General features: G+C 36.0%; 1 protein-coding gene across 2 annotated transcripts in view; it reads left to right on the top strand.

Moving 5' to 3' along the window:
* LOC149084430 (uncharacterized) overlaps positions 1-18,178 on the top strand; it is a 244,429-nt gene that overhangs the window by 131,569 nt on the left and 94,682 nt on the right. The window contains exons 2-5 of one of the 2 annotated variants that reach the window (XM_089234822.1): positions 3,314-3,424; positions 4,747-6,206; positions 10,987-11,081; positions 16,185-16,283. In XM_089234822.1, the coding sequence (XP_089090948.1) occupies positions 5,569-6,206; positions 10,987-11,081; positions 16,185-16,283 (832 nt within the window). In that variant the 5' untranslated portion in view covers positions 3,314-3,424; positions 4,747-5,568. The remainder of the gene's footprint in view (positions 1-3,313; positions 3,425-4,746; positions 6,207-10,986; positions 11,082-16,184; positions 16,284-18,178) is intronic. The other variant, XM_089234821.1, reaches the window with a different exon arrangement.

Below are 18,178 nucleotides of genomic sequence, written 5' to 3'. Positions count from 1 at the left end.
TCAAATTTTTGAGTTCATATTTACCTTCTCGGACCTTTCAAGTCAAGATAAACGAATCTATATCAGAAGAAAAGACGTATAATCGCAGGAATTAACCAAGGTCCCAGTTGGGTCCGATGATACACAATATTTTCATGGATGATTATCCTACGGTACCAAAGGGCATCCTGGGTATATACGCTGACGATGTTATATTAATTTCAACACACAGGAAGCCTTTGAAGGCGCTAAGTAACTCCTAGGAGCTAGTCGAATCATAATTGGATTTGATGATTTGTATCACAAATGTCTAAAGATGGAATGCATACAACAATGCCAAGTCGAATGGAACGAATGATGAAAATGGTGTCCGTGATTGTTAAACAGGGGTTCGAAATACATTATATAGACTTTTTTTGCCGGGATATTTTTATTTGGCCGTAAAAAACGGGGGTGACCGCATCTGAGAGGTGACAGTTGTTATGGGTTTTACTGTGTATTCTATAAACGAAGCAACAGAAGAATTCAATCACATAACTCTGAATCCTGAGAAAAATCACTGGCGTCACAGGAACTTGCATCGTTCAAAATCGAAATAGAAAAATGCTGAAATATAAACGGATTGGATACGGTTTTAAGGTTAGAAAAAATACTTTTCTTAAAGGTTATCGAACCCGAGTTTTAAACGTCAATCATTGGACAAAAGAGAAAATTCCATTGGAGATTCAGTTTCCAAGAGTGTTTCCCTCTTCTTCTCGGAATTGAGCCTTTTCTTGCAGAATAGTTTCATAAGTACGGTACCCGGAAATCTGCTATTTGGCATTACGCCAGTTTTTTTGGGATTTTTTTGCAATGACTTCCTTTTAAGATGGCGAGTAAGTTTTCCTTTTGAACGTTTCTTTTCATCATGTTTGAATTTTCATTTTTATCGACATGAATGGGAGGATAAATTCAAATAATCAAAACGCATTCATTGAAATCGACAAAAACATATGTTTTGAGGAAATGCGTGGATGAATAGTTCGAAATTAATGGTGAAATAAATTTTATGAGGATTTATCGGATTGGAAATCTTGACATTAGAGAAAGGATTATGGATTTGATCTATTTTTTCTTCTTTTTAGATGATAGATTCAATAGTTTTCTTCATTTTAGAAAGTTAAAATCATCTTTAGGATGTTAAAATTCTGTTTTATTTAAATTAGAGGTAACCAACCGTGGGTCGGTTATTCATTCCAAGAATTATTTTTTCATTAAACATCAATTTTATCTAATAGGAATTTAATTAAATTGTGTAATTGTTATTTTTTCATCAAATATGAATATCCGTAAATTGGGAAATTATTATTTTTTTCATCAAACATGATTTTCCGTAATTTGTGAATTTACTATTTTTCTATCAAATATGAATTTCCGTAAATTGTGAATTTATTATCTTTCTTATCGTTCCACTTGACTTCAAGTTGACCGTAGAATTTTTACTATTTTCACACTTTTGATAAAACACCCTGCATATAATATGGGAAAATAGATAAATCCTATGATTAGGCAGAAAAATCAACGTCCCTGATGTTTTTAAAATCCAAAAAGCACCAGCCTCATTGTTTAAATTCCTAATATTCCCCGCTTGCATTATTTTTAAGGCCTTGGCAATTCCCTGATTTTCAAATACTATCGCTTTGGGATTAATCGATTCCTAGAGACTTGTACCCTAATTATCGAACAAGAAATATGACTGACTTTCATTTTGGAAGTTAGAGGACGCTTTCAACTTTTCCGCTTGTAACTTAGTTTTAATAGTTTTAATTAACGTTTAAATATAGTATGCTTTTAAAACTAACGCATTAACGAGCGTTGTGAACGTACTAAAACAACTTTGAAATGCATTCGGGAAATGTTTTAATTATTTATACATTCATTTTTATCTTTTTACACGAGTTGAATTTTCGAAGCGACCATAAATCACATAGTAATGGGGAAGAAACTTCATATATAGTCATAATATTTTTTGAAAAAGTTTAAAATCTGACTTTTTCTCCGGTTCCAATTTCCTCAAATATTCCCATTCGCGAATAGTATTTAAATATTAAATACTTTTTTGTGTTTTCTCGTATGTATTATAATATTTTTTTAACAACATCACCACACTGGTACAAAGTTGTACAAAAAAAAAAAAAAAACAGAAACACACATGAATACACGAATATGGAACATTTACTCTGTAACTGCAAGGAACCAGAGTGTTCCTCCAGTAGATCTACAAGAAATAATCCAATATCTGATAAAAATTGTTTTTTCGGGTTCGAAGACCGTCGTCCGTTTGAGTTTGTTCTCAACGTTTCCCCAACACTAGTGGTTGGCATCATCAGGAGAATTGATAAACTGGATCAAAGTCAAGTTTTCCGGAGTCTCAGGTTGTATTTATGCACATAAGTGGCTTGAACTACACTATTGTTTTGCGATTGGTCAGTTGATTCTATGGCTGACAGCGTATTGTAAACAGTTGTTATGCTGGTAGAACCTGATTGGCCGAGAGATGTGGAGTTATCTGATTGGCTGTTGTCATCATTCTGTTGCTGGACCTTGAACAGCCAATCAGATAACTCCACATCTCTCGGCCAATCAGGTTCTACCAGCATAACAACTGTTTACAATACGCTGTCAGCCATAGAATCAACTGACCAATCGCAAAACAATAGTGTAGTTCAAGCCACTTATGTGCATAAATACAACCTGAGACTCCGGAAAACTTGACTTTGATCCAGTTTATCAATTCTCCTGATGATGCCAACCACTAGTGTTGGGGAAACGTTGAGAACAAACTCAAACGGACGACGGTCTTCGAACCCGAAAAAACAATTTTTATCAAATGATGGCCGCGAAAACCTTATAGACTAATCCAATATCTGTTAGTAAAATGAAAACCGTCATAATTTTTTTCAAAAATCAGTTAATTGATGGTTAGAGTTATGGAATTGATTAACATCTTTTTTATTTCTTTTTTAAATATAAAGTAACGGAATGAGCCGTTTATAATAGCAAGTTATGTGCACATTAACATTCTATCTTATTAGTGTTATCAATATCACATATAAATTTTTTTTTATCAATATATAAAGCTTTCAAATGTACTCTCATGCTAGTACAAACAACAGAAATCCATATTAACATGTGCAGGGATTGTAAAGATTACGCATGCGTACGTGAAATGGTCAAATTACAAAAAGGCAATTTCCTGCTATGCATAATACTTACAAAATAATTATGACCTTACTCAAAATTATAAATGATATATAGTGAATATTTTTTATAGTATATATGTTTTTTCGAATAGGGGAAAACTCTAAAGACGATGCATACCAATTTCAGCAATTCTCTTATACCCACCTATGTGATCTAGAATAATTGACGTTTTTCAATGCGTGGTGAGGACATGATGACGAAGGTATAAAAATAGCTGGAAATGTAAAAATGTACGACATTGAGAGCTTATTTAAGAAAAACAGAAACAGCCTCGGTGCATCATGTGAATATTATCATACATTATTCAGGATTACACGTAGCAAAAAATAGAGTTTAATTTGTGAAACGCACATAGAAAAATATCATTGTATTCAAATCATGTATTAAATCATGATGTATAACAGTATGATGTATGAGTACATCGTATATGTATATATTATATCAATAATAACATATTGTGCACAAACTTTTCCATTTACCATGAATATCACACATATTTTTCTCTTTCACTGTGATGCCAACGCATTAACCAAACACACTGAGTTGCTTCCAACTTTTCCCACTTATAACTTAGGCCGGGAATACGTTTTAGGCCGGGATTACACTATAAAACTTTAATAATGTTCTTTTATAAAACTTAAAAATTCAGCCAATAAGACTTGATTGCATTTGCGCGAATGCAACCGGTATGATTATTGGTTTTATGAAAAAAATTTTGTAGTGCAATCCCGGCCTTTTAGGAAAGTTCTTTTATAAAACTTGAAAAAGCAATCTATAAGTGTATCGGTTATAGTCGAGCAAATGTAACCAATAGGCCAACCAATATATTGGGGTTTTTTTTTTCAAATTTTTTAAAATATATTTTATTAAACTTTTTATATAGTGTAAACCCGGCTGTAGTTTAATAGTTTAAATTAAATTTAAAAATAAAGTATGCTTCGAAGAGGATGTCACTCACTGCTGTTAATATCGCCATAGCGATATCAGCAATGTGAGCTTTGGCCTGAGTAAGGTCTGGCTGTCCATGTACAGTCCCATTCAGCTCACACGAGCTCTAAGGCGAGAGGATTCGTTTGTCTTTGTAGCGTAGTGGTCTAGCACGCTCATCCGGTGAGTAGAGAGGACGTGAGTTCGATTTCGCGCAAGGGCAGTTGAATTCCCTTTCCTGGATTCATCTTCACAATCAGTCAGCAGTCAAAAACATTGTAAAGTATGCTTCTCCAACTAACGCAATAACGAGTTTTGTGAACATATTAAAATAAGTTTCAAATACGCTCGGGAAATGTTTTGAGTACTTTTACATAGAAACGGCCATAACTCATATCGTAATGGGGAAAAAAACTTATTATGTAGCTCAAAATATTTTGAAAGAGCTTTAGAAACACTTTTCGCCGATTAAAATTGCTTCAAATATTCTCATTCGTGCGAGTAGTATTTAAATATTAAATACTTTTGACATTTTCAATTCATTAGTGATATAGGCTTATGTGAAAATATTTATCGTATATTTTTCTTTTCGAATAGGTGAAAACTCTAAAGGCGATGTAAACCAATTTCAGCAATTGGCTTATAACCAGATATCTTATCATGAATAATTTATATTTTTCAATACCTGGTAAGGACATGATGCCGAACGCATGAGAAAAAGCTGAAAATGTAGAAAATTGAGAGCTTATTAAGAAAAACAGAAACAGCCTATGCATATTATGTGAATATTATCATGGATTTTTCAGGATTATACTCAGCAACATGTAAAGTTACATTTGCGAAACGCACATGGAAAAATGTCATTGTATTCACATCTTGCGTCAAGATATTGTGTAAAAATTTTCCCATTTATCATGGATTTCTCTCACTTCGACGTCAACGCATTATGCAGAAGAAAACACGTGGAGCTAACGGATGTGGAAACAAAAAGGGATTCCAGAAAATCTCGTTAATGTGATGAATAGCGACGAGATTGCATTCTGTTATTGCATATTCAGAATTGAATATTATTTTCGAAAAAAACCGATCTTGTGTCAGTGAAAATAACGACTTACATATGTATGAGCGAGGAAATATTGTTACACAAACTTAGAAAGCACCGGAAAAAAATAAAAAATATGTAGACATTTCAATATCTGATATATTGATCTATCTCTTCAGAGCTTTCTAGAAGATTCGATTCGAAATACAAGAAAAGAAGTCAGCAAAAATATGTCCGTTTGAACGATATACTACAAACACACGCGTTGACTTCAAGAAAACTTTTTGTGACTTTTTAAGGACTGCCAAACTTCTAAGACATATTTTCTATAGGATACCACAGTGAAAAATTCGACAAAAAAAAAGACACATTAATAGATGGCAATCCTACTCTCCTTGGTGCTATTGATTTTCGCAAGCGAAGGCAATCACGCATACTCTTTATGCGGAGATACTTTGCGAGAACGTATAGGTGTCATAAGCACCCCGAACTTCCCGAATTCCTATCCGATACCGATTCATTGTACGTGGACCATAGAAGCACCAGAGGATCATGTCGTGATAGTTTACTTCACCCAATACTATATGAGGACTGGAGTAAGAGCGTCTGAGTACGCTTATTTTCACCGTTACGCTCGGATTGGAGTCGGTGGATCAGACTTTGGGATAATAAGCTCGGATCGTGAGCCGACGTATCTCATAACGAACAAGACGGTGCTCGTGTTGGAAATGGACGTTAGGGTCAGGAGCAACGTCCACATGAGGGTCTTAGAATCGCTGCTGAACGTCTTCGGCTTCAACGTCACGTACGAGATAGTCACCAAGAACAGCAGCGTCAGGACGGATTCCTGCCTGTATCACCACTGTTCTTTCAACGGCAATTGCGTGACCTCTTCTGGCCATGAATATTATTACTGCGAGTGTTTCGAACACTATTACGGGGACGAGTGCCAATACGACGCTGACTGTGGTCCGGGAGCGGTTAAGCAGATGTGTCTGAATAGCGGTATTTGCAGGTAAGTTAGCTCATGGTATTCACGAAGATTTTATCGGGGGGGGGGGACAAATCGGTTTATTATGTATCGATTATTTATAACATTCGAGTTTGTAGTACCTGTTTTAGTTGATTGTATTAGTTTATTCACATCTACACGCGTAATATTCAGTAAGATTTTATTGTCCCTTACCATAAAGCGTAGAAATGTCCGCAAAATTGCAATTATCCCTGATTACCAAAAGCGATTTTTGTTTTTTGCGACTTTATAAGGACTCTTACAAACGTCTCGCACATTTTCTATAGAATGCCACAGTGAAAAACTTGACCAAAAGACTCATTAATAGGTGACAATAGTACTCTCCCTTGATGCTATTGATTTTCGCTTGCCAAAGGCAATCACGCTTATGCAGAGATACTTCGCGATCACGTACGGGTATCATAAGCACGTTAATCTCATAACCATTGAACAGGGACTCCCTACCCTCCCAGAAAAAAAAAACACTCTGACAACTTAAATACGTTAATTCCGCACATACACTCATTCCGGCATGTATCAGTTCGTTAGAAATTCCGTAGAGGAATTTATATGAGGTTCATGTACGGTTAAGTAGTGGTAGTTGGCATTATAAGCAACCCGAACTTTCCAAATTCTTATCCGATACCGATCCGTTCAACGTGGAAGCACAAAGGAGTTACGTCGTCATATTTATTTTTCCACCAAACATGGCGACTGGATTAAGGGTGTCTGAGTACGCTTACTATCACCGTAACGCCCGGATTGGAGTCGGTGGCTCGGTCTTTGGGATGATGCGCTCGGATCGTGAGCAAACATAACGAAGAAGCCGGTGCTAATGGTGGAAATGAACGTTGGAGTCAGGAGTAACGTACACATGGGGGTCCGATAATCGTTGCTGAACGGTTTCGGCTTCAACGCGACGTGTACGAGATCGTTACTAAGATCAGCTGTGCCAGGACAGACTCCTGCTCATATCACCACTGTTACTTCAACAGCAATTGAGTAACGTCGTCTTGTCACGAATATAACTGCTACGAGTGTGTCGAACACTATTATGGTGACGAGTGCCAATATGATGCTGATTGTGGTCCGGGAGCGGTTAAGCTAGTGTGTCTGAATAGCGGTATTTGTAGGTAAGTTCGCTTACGGTATTCACGAAAATTTTGTGGTGGGGGAACAAATCAGTTTTATTACGTATCGATTATTTTTCGTTTTATGTAAAAATTTGAGTTTGTAGTACCTCTTTTTTTAGGTTGAAATAAGGTCCCCGTGTCTAAGTGAAATATTCACTGAGATATTCTGCTTCGACAAAAGGATAGGCTTTGGGGGGGGGGCCCAGCATTAAACGCGGATAAAACGATTTTTCTGCATTTGGGGAGCTTTATTTCTCAACTTTTCTACTTTTCTGAATTCGAATATCTCAACGAATATATTACACTTAGAAACTTTCCACATTTTTTTTTTTTGTTGGCATTAGGAGAGACAGGCCAACAACTTTGAAATTGGGTTCCTGAGCACAGGGTATCCGTATAGAAAGTTTACTTTTTTATTTTAATAAGTATGCAAAACCCCTTCCAACATGAATGACATATCTGAATACTACTTGTTGTCTAGAGAGTTTTCTAATTGGGAGCATGTCTGTAGGACCAACGGTTCACCAATAAAATGCATGCATACATTCTGTTACCTATACACCCTGTGTATAAAATAACATGCTCTTACCGATTCATCATCACCGAGCCGAAAACGCTGAAATTATAAATATGAAATTTTATCATAGTTTAATTTCACAATAGCTCCGTAAGAAGGGATTTCCCGAAATTCAGTCCGTAAAAGGGTTCAAAGGTTATATAGATAAATAATGCCGCGCCAAAACCGCTGAAGCTATAAATATGAAATTTAGTCAGTATTTTCATTTCGCAATGTAGAGACTCACTACAATGGGATTTTTCAAAATGCAATCTCTAAAGGGGATCATAAGTGTGGAGGGCGGTCCAAAAATGATATGTGAGAAAGCATCGCTCAAGCCGCTGAAGCTGCAAATATGAAATTTGGTGTAAGTATTGTATTTATAATATAGAGGCTCACTCTAAGACGGGATTTTTTTTTGGAATTCAAATCCCAAGGGGGTCATGAAGGGTTCAAAGGTAATATGGGGGAAATAATCACCAATTACAGATTAGAAAATGACCATGAATTATTAGTACACCGTCAATCGACTGCTTTTACAAGGGGCACCAGTATCGATTGGTAAGGGAAAATGCGACGTTATGTTGTCGCAGGGAATTTTTCTCTAATAGGGTTGTTAATAAATGGACACACAATTGACATATTTAAAAAACCATATACGATAAACATGTTAGGGTAAATCGAGAAGCTATCCATACTTAGAATTAGACAACCATAGGTATATATTCTTCATGGGCATTGTATAATATTTCATCCTGTATATATATTGTTTGTAATTGCATTTTTAATTGGATTGCTTTATTTATGAAATATGTGACATCCATATTTATTATGAGCATCTTTTTCCTCAGCCACCTCGTTAGGCATTTTGCCTGTTGTGGCGTTTTATTTGCATTTGTATTTGTAGAAGATTCCATTCGAGCGAATCCGCGGGTAACAGCTAGTTAAAATACACGACAAGTGAGTTGTTTATAAAAGGAGATACAGTAGTACTCTTTTTTTTTTTTCTCCTCGAAGCCTCCTGAAGATTAAGTAATTAGGAGAAGTAAAGTCTCTCTCTCTCTCGAGGAGTTCGATTTTAACATTCAGCGCTGATGGGTATTGGTTAAGCATAATCGCAGTAACGTTTTGAATTGAAAGGAAATAATTTCCCGTGTTCGGAATATCGCAACACACCACACACCGACCATCGCAAGTAACAATTTATTCAGTTGTTTCCTCTCCGTATAATACGGAGTTTCTCCATGAAAATGGGAAAAATCAAAAGAAACATGAGCTTTTTGATGATTGTTTTTCCTATTCTAGTTGAAAAAATCAATGATTTTGTTCCTTATAATCGAAAATATCTTTTTTTTGAAACCTAATCACCAATAAGATATTTATGTTTTTGTCTTGTAACTTTCATCGAACATTTATTTAATGATTGGATTTTTTTGTTTTTGGTATAAAATATCTTTCTGTTATCTGTCGCTATTTTATGACGTAGAAACAGCCATTCTTCGTTATAAGGACATCAATTTTTCCACGAAATTCGGCCTTATAACCAAGGTTGACGTTCAAAAGACCTCCTGAGAATGAAAGATTCAATCAGATGCAATAAAATTATGTGTATGAAGTGGTTTTATGATAATTAAGTTGATCATATTTAATAATGAAGAATTCATTCGGGTAATTGAAACCATAAATACGGGACGTCACTAATTCTCGCTAAAAATGTTGCCAAACGTCGGCAAGATCGCCGATTATTCATCATGAACAACTCTTGCCGAGAAATATGCAGTGCTACAGAACTGCAATCATAGGAACATCCTGAGAAGATAAGGGATCCGTCTCTTCTCCAGCTTCTGTAACTCCGGTACCAGCGTCGTTAAGGAGATCGCCGCATCTTCACCCTGACAGTGCGCTGGTAGCATTGTTTGCAAGCGAGGATCAGAATGAATCCCAAATCTATTTTAGTCCCGGAGAAATTTTAAAGATCTCTCTTCAAAACAGTGATCAAAGGTGAATTAGACTGGGTGGATTGAACTGTCCGCCGAGCGCAATGGAGTGATCTCTGCTCTTCTGTCATACAATCCTTGATCAATCAAACTTCTGATTGCGCCTTTTGCGATGTGATATTATACAAGTTTCTATGTGATTGTTTATTATCGTTGCACTTTGACTTCAACTTGAGAGATTGATTTGATATTTTTCGATTTATATAATTTTTAATTACTTTGCACATATGTAATCTTTGACGTATCAATAACTTTTGGGTTTGCTAGAGATGTCCTGATCCTCCCTTGGATGAGACATAGCCTAGGTGTCTCGCGGTGTCTCCAGATCCAGTGCTACAGCAAGTCTGCAGTGATTCAAATGTATTTCACGGAGAAAAAAGAAAGAAAAGTTGACGGGGCAGGAAGCGTGTTAACAGCATCACATATACCCAGGCAAAAGTGATTTTTTGGGTGGCCCCGACCAGGTTAGAAATACCTGCTACCCCCCAATTTACATACTCACAGTTAAAAATTTGACCAGATCTCATTTTTAAGAGGCCCTTTCTGCAATCGAGGCACGCGGGCTGTACCCGGGTCGGGTCATTCGTTAAGACGTCATTTAAAAACACGGCAGATGTGTGGAATTATATCAATATTTATACTGTAGTCATAAAATTATTATAATGTAATCTATAAATTATGCAAAGTGTCTTCGTCACCAATTTTAGTAAGGGTTATAAATTGAAGTTAACTTCTTTGAAAAGTGACATTTTAAATTTTAAAAAAAAATCAAAAAAGGGTAGAACTACGAAATTTTCCGTAATGTCACACATTATTACTTTAATTCTGATAAATGTGTCATTATATTCGTTTCATTCACGTAAAAAAGCAAGGTTCGTAAACAGTATTCTTTACGTGAATTTGACACAACCACCAATTATTGACGTTATAACAGATGTGTCGTTCCAACCGAGGTCGTTATAACCGAGTTTAATTGTGAATAATTTAATGACCACGTATATGTTGTAATCTTACAGAAAATGATGAAAATATTATTGATATACTCTAATCATGTAATATACTAATCTGCTATTTTAATAATTACGTATTTTTACTAGATACTATGTTGGATCTACTGTGAGGACATGCGAGTGCCCCGATAACTATAGTGGAGCGAGATGTGAAATTAATAATGATCAAATTTCCAATATTGGTGAGTTCAGTTTTTGATTTTACATTCCTTCTATATCAGTGTTTCGCAACTTTTTTGAAAACAAGGACCAGTAAAATGTCCGAAATAATTTTACGGGACATACCCGCAATTTTCGTAATCATTGAATTTTCATTTGTCCCGTTTTTTCAACGACACTTACTTGAATTTGTAATGATCAAAGGCGTGTGTGTAAAACACACACACAGCGTTTATATAATATAAATTATACAGGGTGCATAGCAAAAGGGGGGTATAAAATTTTACTGACGTACCGTTGATCCAAGAGGTATACTTCCAGTTAGAAAAAATTTCCAAATAACGTGTATATATCACTCAGATATGCCGTACATGTTTCAAGCGGTTGTATAGTTATTAAAATGAAAAAAATTAACATTTTATACAGTTCCCGTCTGCCTCAAATCCCAATTAGTAAGTTGTTGCCTTGTCTCGCCTGAGTGCCAACAAAAAAAAATTCCATGTTTCTAAGTGCAATATTCACTGAGATATTCGAATTCAAAACTGAAGGAAAGTCAAGAAGACATAACTCAAGCGGGTAAAACGGTTTTTCCGCATTTACAGTTTTTTTCCCCAAATTTCCTCCGTTTTTCGAATTTTAATGTCTCAGTAGAAACCGTAACCTTTTTACCGTAATTTTCCGATTAAAATATGGTCATCAGATCATTTGGGATACCGTTCATTTAACTGCGATTTTTGTAGTAGTCATTTATTTCTACATTCTTCAGCAGTTTTAGTAGTAAATAGCAAACTATGAGTTTTTCTCAACTCATAGTGAGTGACGTGTAATAAATGAATAATTGTAACGTTGTAGGCCTGTTGTTCTCTTCGGCGGGACTTTAACGGGGAGATTGGCTATCATTCGCGCCTCGAACTTGGGAACCGCAGAAAACCAACTTCAGCCGACCACCACTGCGGTGACGGTGGGGTTAGAACCCGGATCCTCGCAATGCGAATCCGTCACTATGACCACTCGATCACCACAGCGGCTGTGGAGGTTGCTGTCAGGTCCCAGGTTTGAACTGGAGGAAGAATATAGATAAGAAGATATTTTCCCTAACGAGCTTGAGACGACCACCGATAGATGGCGCTTTCATTTCCAACCCAGCTCGTTAACGACAGTAAATAGCGATATCGCCAGTGTTTGTGTTTGAAGTAGAAGTGATATTAAAAAATAAGCAAAGTTGCGCATTATTGTTATAATAACTTTAAAATCCTCGATAACGGGAAATGGAGCATTACAGCAAATCGCAACTATTGCAAACATGAAAGATGAATACTGATATCCATTTAGTCATTATTATTATAACATTATTTACAACTTGCAAGAATAGTGTTTTAATCTCCTGTAAAGCAAAAAAAATAAAGATGCAATAAGGCTATCTGGAAAAAAACATTCTCGCAAAAAAGTCGGGACGGCGGCAATTACGAAAAATACGGGAATTTCTTAGAAAATGCGTGTCTTATGGCCATCACACGTATTTGTCAAAAATACACGTTTTTTTTATGTGTGAATAAGTTTTTAACTCACTGCAACCACACAGTAGCTCTCTATGTGGCACCATTGGCGATTTTCAGCACTTTTAGTGATAGTTGGCAAATTTACTAACTTTTGAGATTTTTTGTCCCCAATATACAACTGTAATTACCTTAGGCAATTTGTTTTTGGTAATAATTGGCGATAAGCATGAATATTTTTACGAAGGAAAAATTTCCAGCATTTCAATACTGATACTTTTCTACCGGAACACCTATCGCGAAATTGAAAAATTTTCAATTTTTTTTCACATGATGGTTACATCCATCAACGAGTGATGGACAAACTCACACCCACCAAACTGTAGGATGAAATCTAGTTTGTGACGTAATGAAGCCATAAAATCTGACATTGGCTGCAATTCGACCAAATAATTCATCCTGCTATGTCCAAATTTACGATAGAATCGAATACCTGATACCATAGAATACCTGAATTCGAATCTAACAAATCCGTTCAATATTGAACAATATTCTACTGACAACAAACGTTGTGAGGGGTTTACACTAAAATTTATATTTATTTCATGATCTCATTCCGAATGCTGCTTGCAAAATAACGTCATTGCCGGATCCGCACGTCGAATATTTAAATCAAATCTCCGTGAATATATAAGTAGTTCAACATCGAAATCCGGTGACAATGAAATTATAGCGACATATTATCACATAGTATTTGAAGATGCTGATCATGACACTGGCTATTAATAACTTGTATTTCCCATTCAGTAGCTCATTCAAAGGTCATTTCGTCTAACTATATGGACAATTAGACTTAGATTTTTCGTCTAATTAATCATGACCGATCCGTTGATGTTTGATTACGGTATTTATGATGTTGAATAATGTTCTCTTGACTCACATATTGATATAACTTAGTCTTTTACAAAATGATTCCTTCAGGATCTCATTATTATGATAGTTAAGAGCAGGAGGAAATGAACAACCATTCGAGTCCTTAGGCCAATTAAGTGGTATTTTTGCCACTCGCGGGCCAGAGACTGAAATATATCAGATGTATTTTATTCGACATTCTAGTATAATTTCGGTCGTGTCAATTTTCAACGAATCTTATTCGAATTCCTGTTTTTCACTGAAATCAAGGATTGAGATGATAAACTATATGATGTTAATTATCCCTCTACTTATCATGATGAATTATAGTCAGATCATCCCACGTATTTGTCAAACACGTATGTGTGTATATATACATATATATAGTAGGAACAAAAATTGTCCTCTACCGAATAGAATAGCAAAGAATAGCTTTTTAAATGACAAAAGCGCTGGTGCTGGCTCACTTGTTCATTCAAAAAATATATATACACAACTGGTAATTATTTGAAGGAAAAAAAAATACAAGATGAAGTTTATATGCAAGAGTAAAATAGAAACTGTGCAGTGGGTCGTCATCAGGGAGAACCCCATGCATGGTTCGAAAAGAGTAGACGTTTCTGAAGGGTGGCTATGCCAGATTGCATTAAAAATGCCAACCCTTGTTCCCCGACGCCTGCTTTCTCAAAAAGCATGTTGGAAGAAAAATGGAATGAAAAGTGAGTAAAAAATATATTGAAATACAATATTTGAAAAATATACAGAGCTTCAGGTTATAAGCAAAGTGAAGCATGAGAAAAATGTATAAAAAAATTACAAAAAATACAGAAGTTACAGGGAATTTTTACAAAAATTACGAACATTTTTCTGTAATTTTCGTAAAAATTCCGTAATTTCTGTATTTTTTGTTATTTTATATACATATTTTTCTCATGCCTCATTTCGCTTATAACCTAAAGTTCTGTATATTTTCTAAACCTCAATTTTTTTTGCTCATTCTTCATTCTATTTTTTCTTCCTGTGTTTTTTGAGAAGGCAGGCGTCGGGGAACAAGGGTTGGCATTTTTAATGCAATCTGGCATAGCCACCCTTCAGAAACGTCTACTTTTTCCGAACCATGCGTGGGGTTTCCCCCCCGATGACGACCCTCACTACATAGGTTCTATTACACTCTTGCATAAACTTTGTATTCTTTTTTCTTCAAACAATTACCCATTGTGTATATATATATATATATATATACATATAATATTCAATCAGTAACGAGTTGCAGTAGACCTCTATTTCCTGCCATTGACAATTTTCAGCAATCTTTAACGATAGTTAGCAACTTTACTCCACTTTGACAATTTTTTGACTATAATTGACAACTTTACTTATCTTTGGGTTTACTTTTTCTATTTTTGCGATAATTGGTGATGGCCGATATATGGATCCCAATTCACCGTATTTCCATGAAGGAAAAATAATCGGCCTTTTACTGCTGATGCTTTTTTACCGCAATACATTTGGTGGGCTGGAGGTTGTGGACTCCTCTTCAAGGTACTCAATCAAGTGGGTTGAGCAACCCACCCTATTTAATACGCGGAGGTGGTGGTTATGATACGACATGGTTCCACTCAAATCGAACCCGATCCATGAATATGGGTCGAGATAACCCTAAGGAATCATTTTTATTAAAGTTTCAAGGCCCGCAAACATGATGATGATGCCAACCACACTGGCGAAAAGTGAGTTATAGCCTGAAGGAAAGCGGACTCACGGTCCTCCATATTTGAACCAAAAAAAAAAACAAAAAAAACAGGTTTTTAGCTGCAAGTGACGTCTAATCGTTGAAAATAGCGGTTGTTAGCTAGAGCTCATTGGGATTCGAGGTTGACTCTTTCGCCATATTTGACTCTTCCGCAAAGGTGTGATGTCAGTATTATTGTTATAGCCAATCACTGTTCTCTTCCCTGGTCTTTTTTTCAATAATTAGACTTATTTTGATCGGCAAACTATATTTTTAGTTCAAAGATGGAGGACTATGAGCCCACCTGCCGGAGAAGAGCGGCCTCATCGCGCTCCATCTTGGAGCAGCAAAAACGGCTTTTTAAAGACACATATAATCGAGGAACAACGATTGTGTGTATGTGTGGCTATACCTTTGAGCGAAGTGTGACGTCTATATTGTGTCTATAGCCAATCTTTGTTTCCTATCCTACTTCTTCTAGGATTAGACGTCACTTTTGAAAAAAAAAAAAAGTTTTGCCGCACCAAGATGGTGGACGATGAGTCCGTAAGGTTATATAATCTCCTCGGCGTTAGCCAGGACCCCCTGGAAAACTACACCGACTTACCCAACATCTTTGTGTGAAGCGTGACTTCAGTGCGAGTCCACTCAATCTATTCCAGGTGCCTTAGCTATAGCGGTGATGCCACACTTTCGCTCCAAGATGTTGCATGAATCAGCCTACTATTTCCAGGAGCTCTAACGTGAAGGGATTTCGAGTGAATTCTCTGACTTACAAATTCTCTTAACTCGTAAAAATCGTTGATCATCCAATGAAGACCTCGGAAAACCTGATTAGATTTCTCATCAAAAATCGAATGCAATATTATTTCACCAAGAAAATAATTTCAACATTTTCTTCAAACCTTCCTGACCACTGTTAATTTTACTCGTAATGAAGAATAAGAGTTTTAATGTATGATTAATGTTTGTACTTTGTCTTCTAGTAACAGTGTCCGACATTGGCGTCATGTGTGATTCGTGGTATGTGCTCGCTGTACCTGATCGACTTCTATCCGATGTATCAGACGTTTGTGAAAATAGAGGTATGAATTCATATGAAGTTTTCTATATTTATTGTGTGATGTTTATTGATTATCTTAATTACTAGAATTTCCAGCATCACCACAGAGAAAAGTGATAAATTCTTATAAGTGTGATAGAATCTTCATTACTAATGAATCATTAGTAATATTTCAGAATATCTTTACTGTGCAAAGATTTTCAACAGCTGGCTGATGCGAAGATGAATATAGGAAAGAGAAAATTCCATTGTCTCTCCTCGCGAGGTATTGAACCCACTTGCTCCCACTGGCAGGATAAGCGTACTAGACAACTTCGTGTGGATAGCAGACAGTGACATCATCTTCGGATAGGTTGCCATCTGGTGGCAGCGTCGGCAATAGTGAGCTTGGCATGAGTTAGGTCCGACCGTCTATGTATGGCCCCATTCAGTGCACACGAGCTCTAAGGAAAGATTTAAATTCGTTGCCTTCGTAGTCTAGGGTGCTCATCCGGCAAGTGAGAGGACGTGGATTCGATTTTCCGCAAGTGCAGTTGAATTTCCTCTCTTTTCTTAAATTCATCTTCGCATCAGTCAGCTGCTGAAAATTTCGTACGGATAGTGGACAGTGACATCATCCTCGGATGTCTTTACTACCTCGTGCTTTAGACCAGTAAATTAATAGTCACGGATTGAAGTGAATTGTGGGGATAGAGTGTGGATGTTTCTGGATAGAATGAAATGTTTCTCTTCTTTCTCGTCCTCGGTAGCCATTATGTGGAAGGAATAGGGAGACGCTCATTCATGATGAAATTTTTTATTGGAATGTATGTATGTGTTACGGTAAATGTGATAAATCTGGTTATTATGAATAATAAACCCAGTTAATATGCGCACTTAGCAATCGTCTTGGTAAATTTGATAAATTTATTACATTTACCAACGAACATGCACAACACCCAAACGTCGTTGGCAAATTTTATAAGGATGGAAAAAGTATCACTTTTACCGGAGATTATGCATAATACTCAAGCGTCGTTGGAAAATTACATAAATGGGGGGGGGGGACTGTATTTTACAACCTCCATGGTAGCGGACAAAATTCTCGATCACATGGGTGTCCATTATCGGGAGATTCCACTACATTTAAACATATTGCTGATCACATTTATAGTTAATGATTATATTTACATTTATATTATTACAAATTATTTAATATATATATTTATTAATTATGTCTTAACTGTGACTAAATTAAAACTCACAAATTCGAAAGGAATTTAAAAATAGCCATGCATTTTTTTCATTTACTTCATAATTACAAACATGTGTTACACGAATACAAACATGTGATACACAATTTTAGACACGTGTTACACGAATACAATTTAGACACGTGTTACACGAATACAATTTAGACACGTGTTACACGAATACAATTTAGACACGTGTTACACGAATACAATTTAGACACGTGTTACACGAATACAATTTAGACACGTGTTACACGAATACAATTTAGACACGTGTTACACGAATACAATTTAGACACGTGTTACACGAATACAATTTAGACACGTGTTACATGAATGCAAGCATATAATACACAAAAAAATGGATACACATATATTACCAACAAACACTTCGTAGCCTCAAGGGACTGAAAAGTCCTTCCAGCAGGCCTAAAGGAATAAGCTATAGAATATTTTTTCTTTTGCAACAGCATTATTATATTTATTAGGCCGAGATTACATTATAAAAGATCGATAAAAGTTCCTTTATAAAACTTAGGAAAAAAAACAGCCAATAATCTTATCAATTACATTCACTCCAATGTGAGCAATGCGCTTACTCGTGGCATTTTTAAAGTTTTATAAAAGAATCTTTATCAAACTTTTATAGTGTAATCCCGGCCTTAGATATGTGTTCCAATGTATT

The sequence above is a fragment of the Pholcus phalangioides genome, unplaced genomic scaffold (assembly GCF_987345545.1).
Source record: "Pholcus phalangioides strain wild (caught in Gottingen) unplaced genomic scaffold, Ppha-v1.0 ptg000008l_1, whole genome shotgun sequence".
Taxonomy (NCBI): domain Eukaryota; kingdom Metazoa; phylum Arthropoda; class Arachnida; order Araneae; family Pholcidae; genus Pholcus; species Pholcus phalangioides.
The sequence above is the reverse complement of the archived record's forward strand: the minus strand, read 5'-3'. Positions and strand labels throughout refer to the sequence as shown.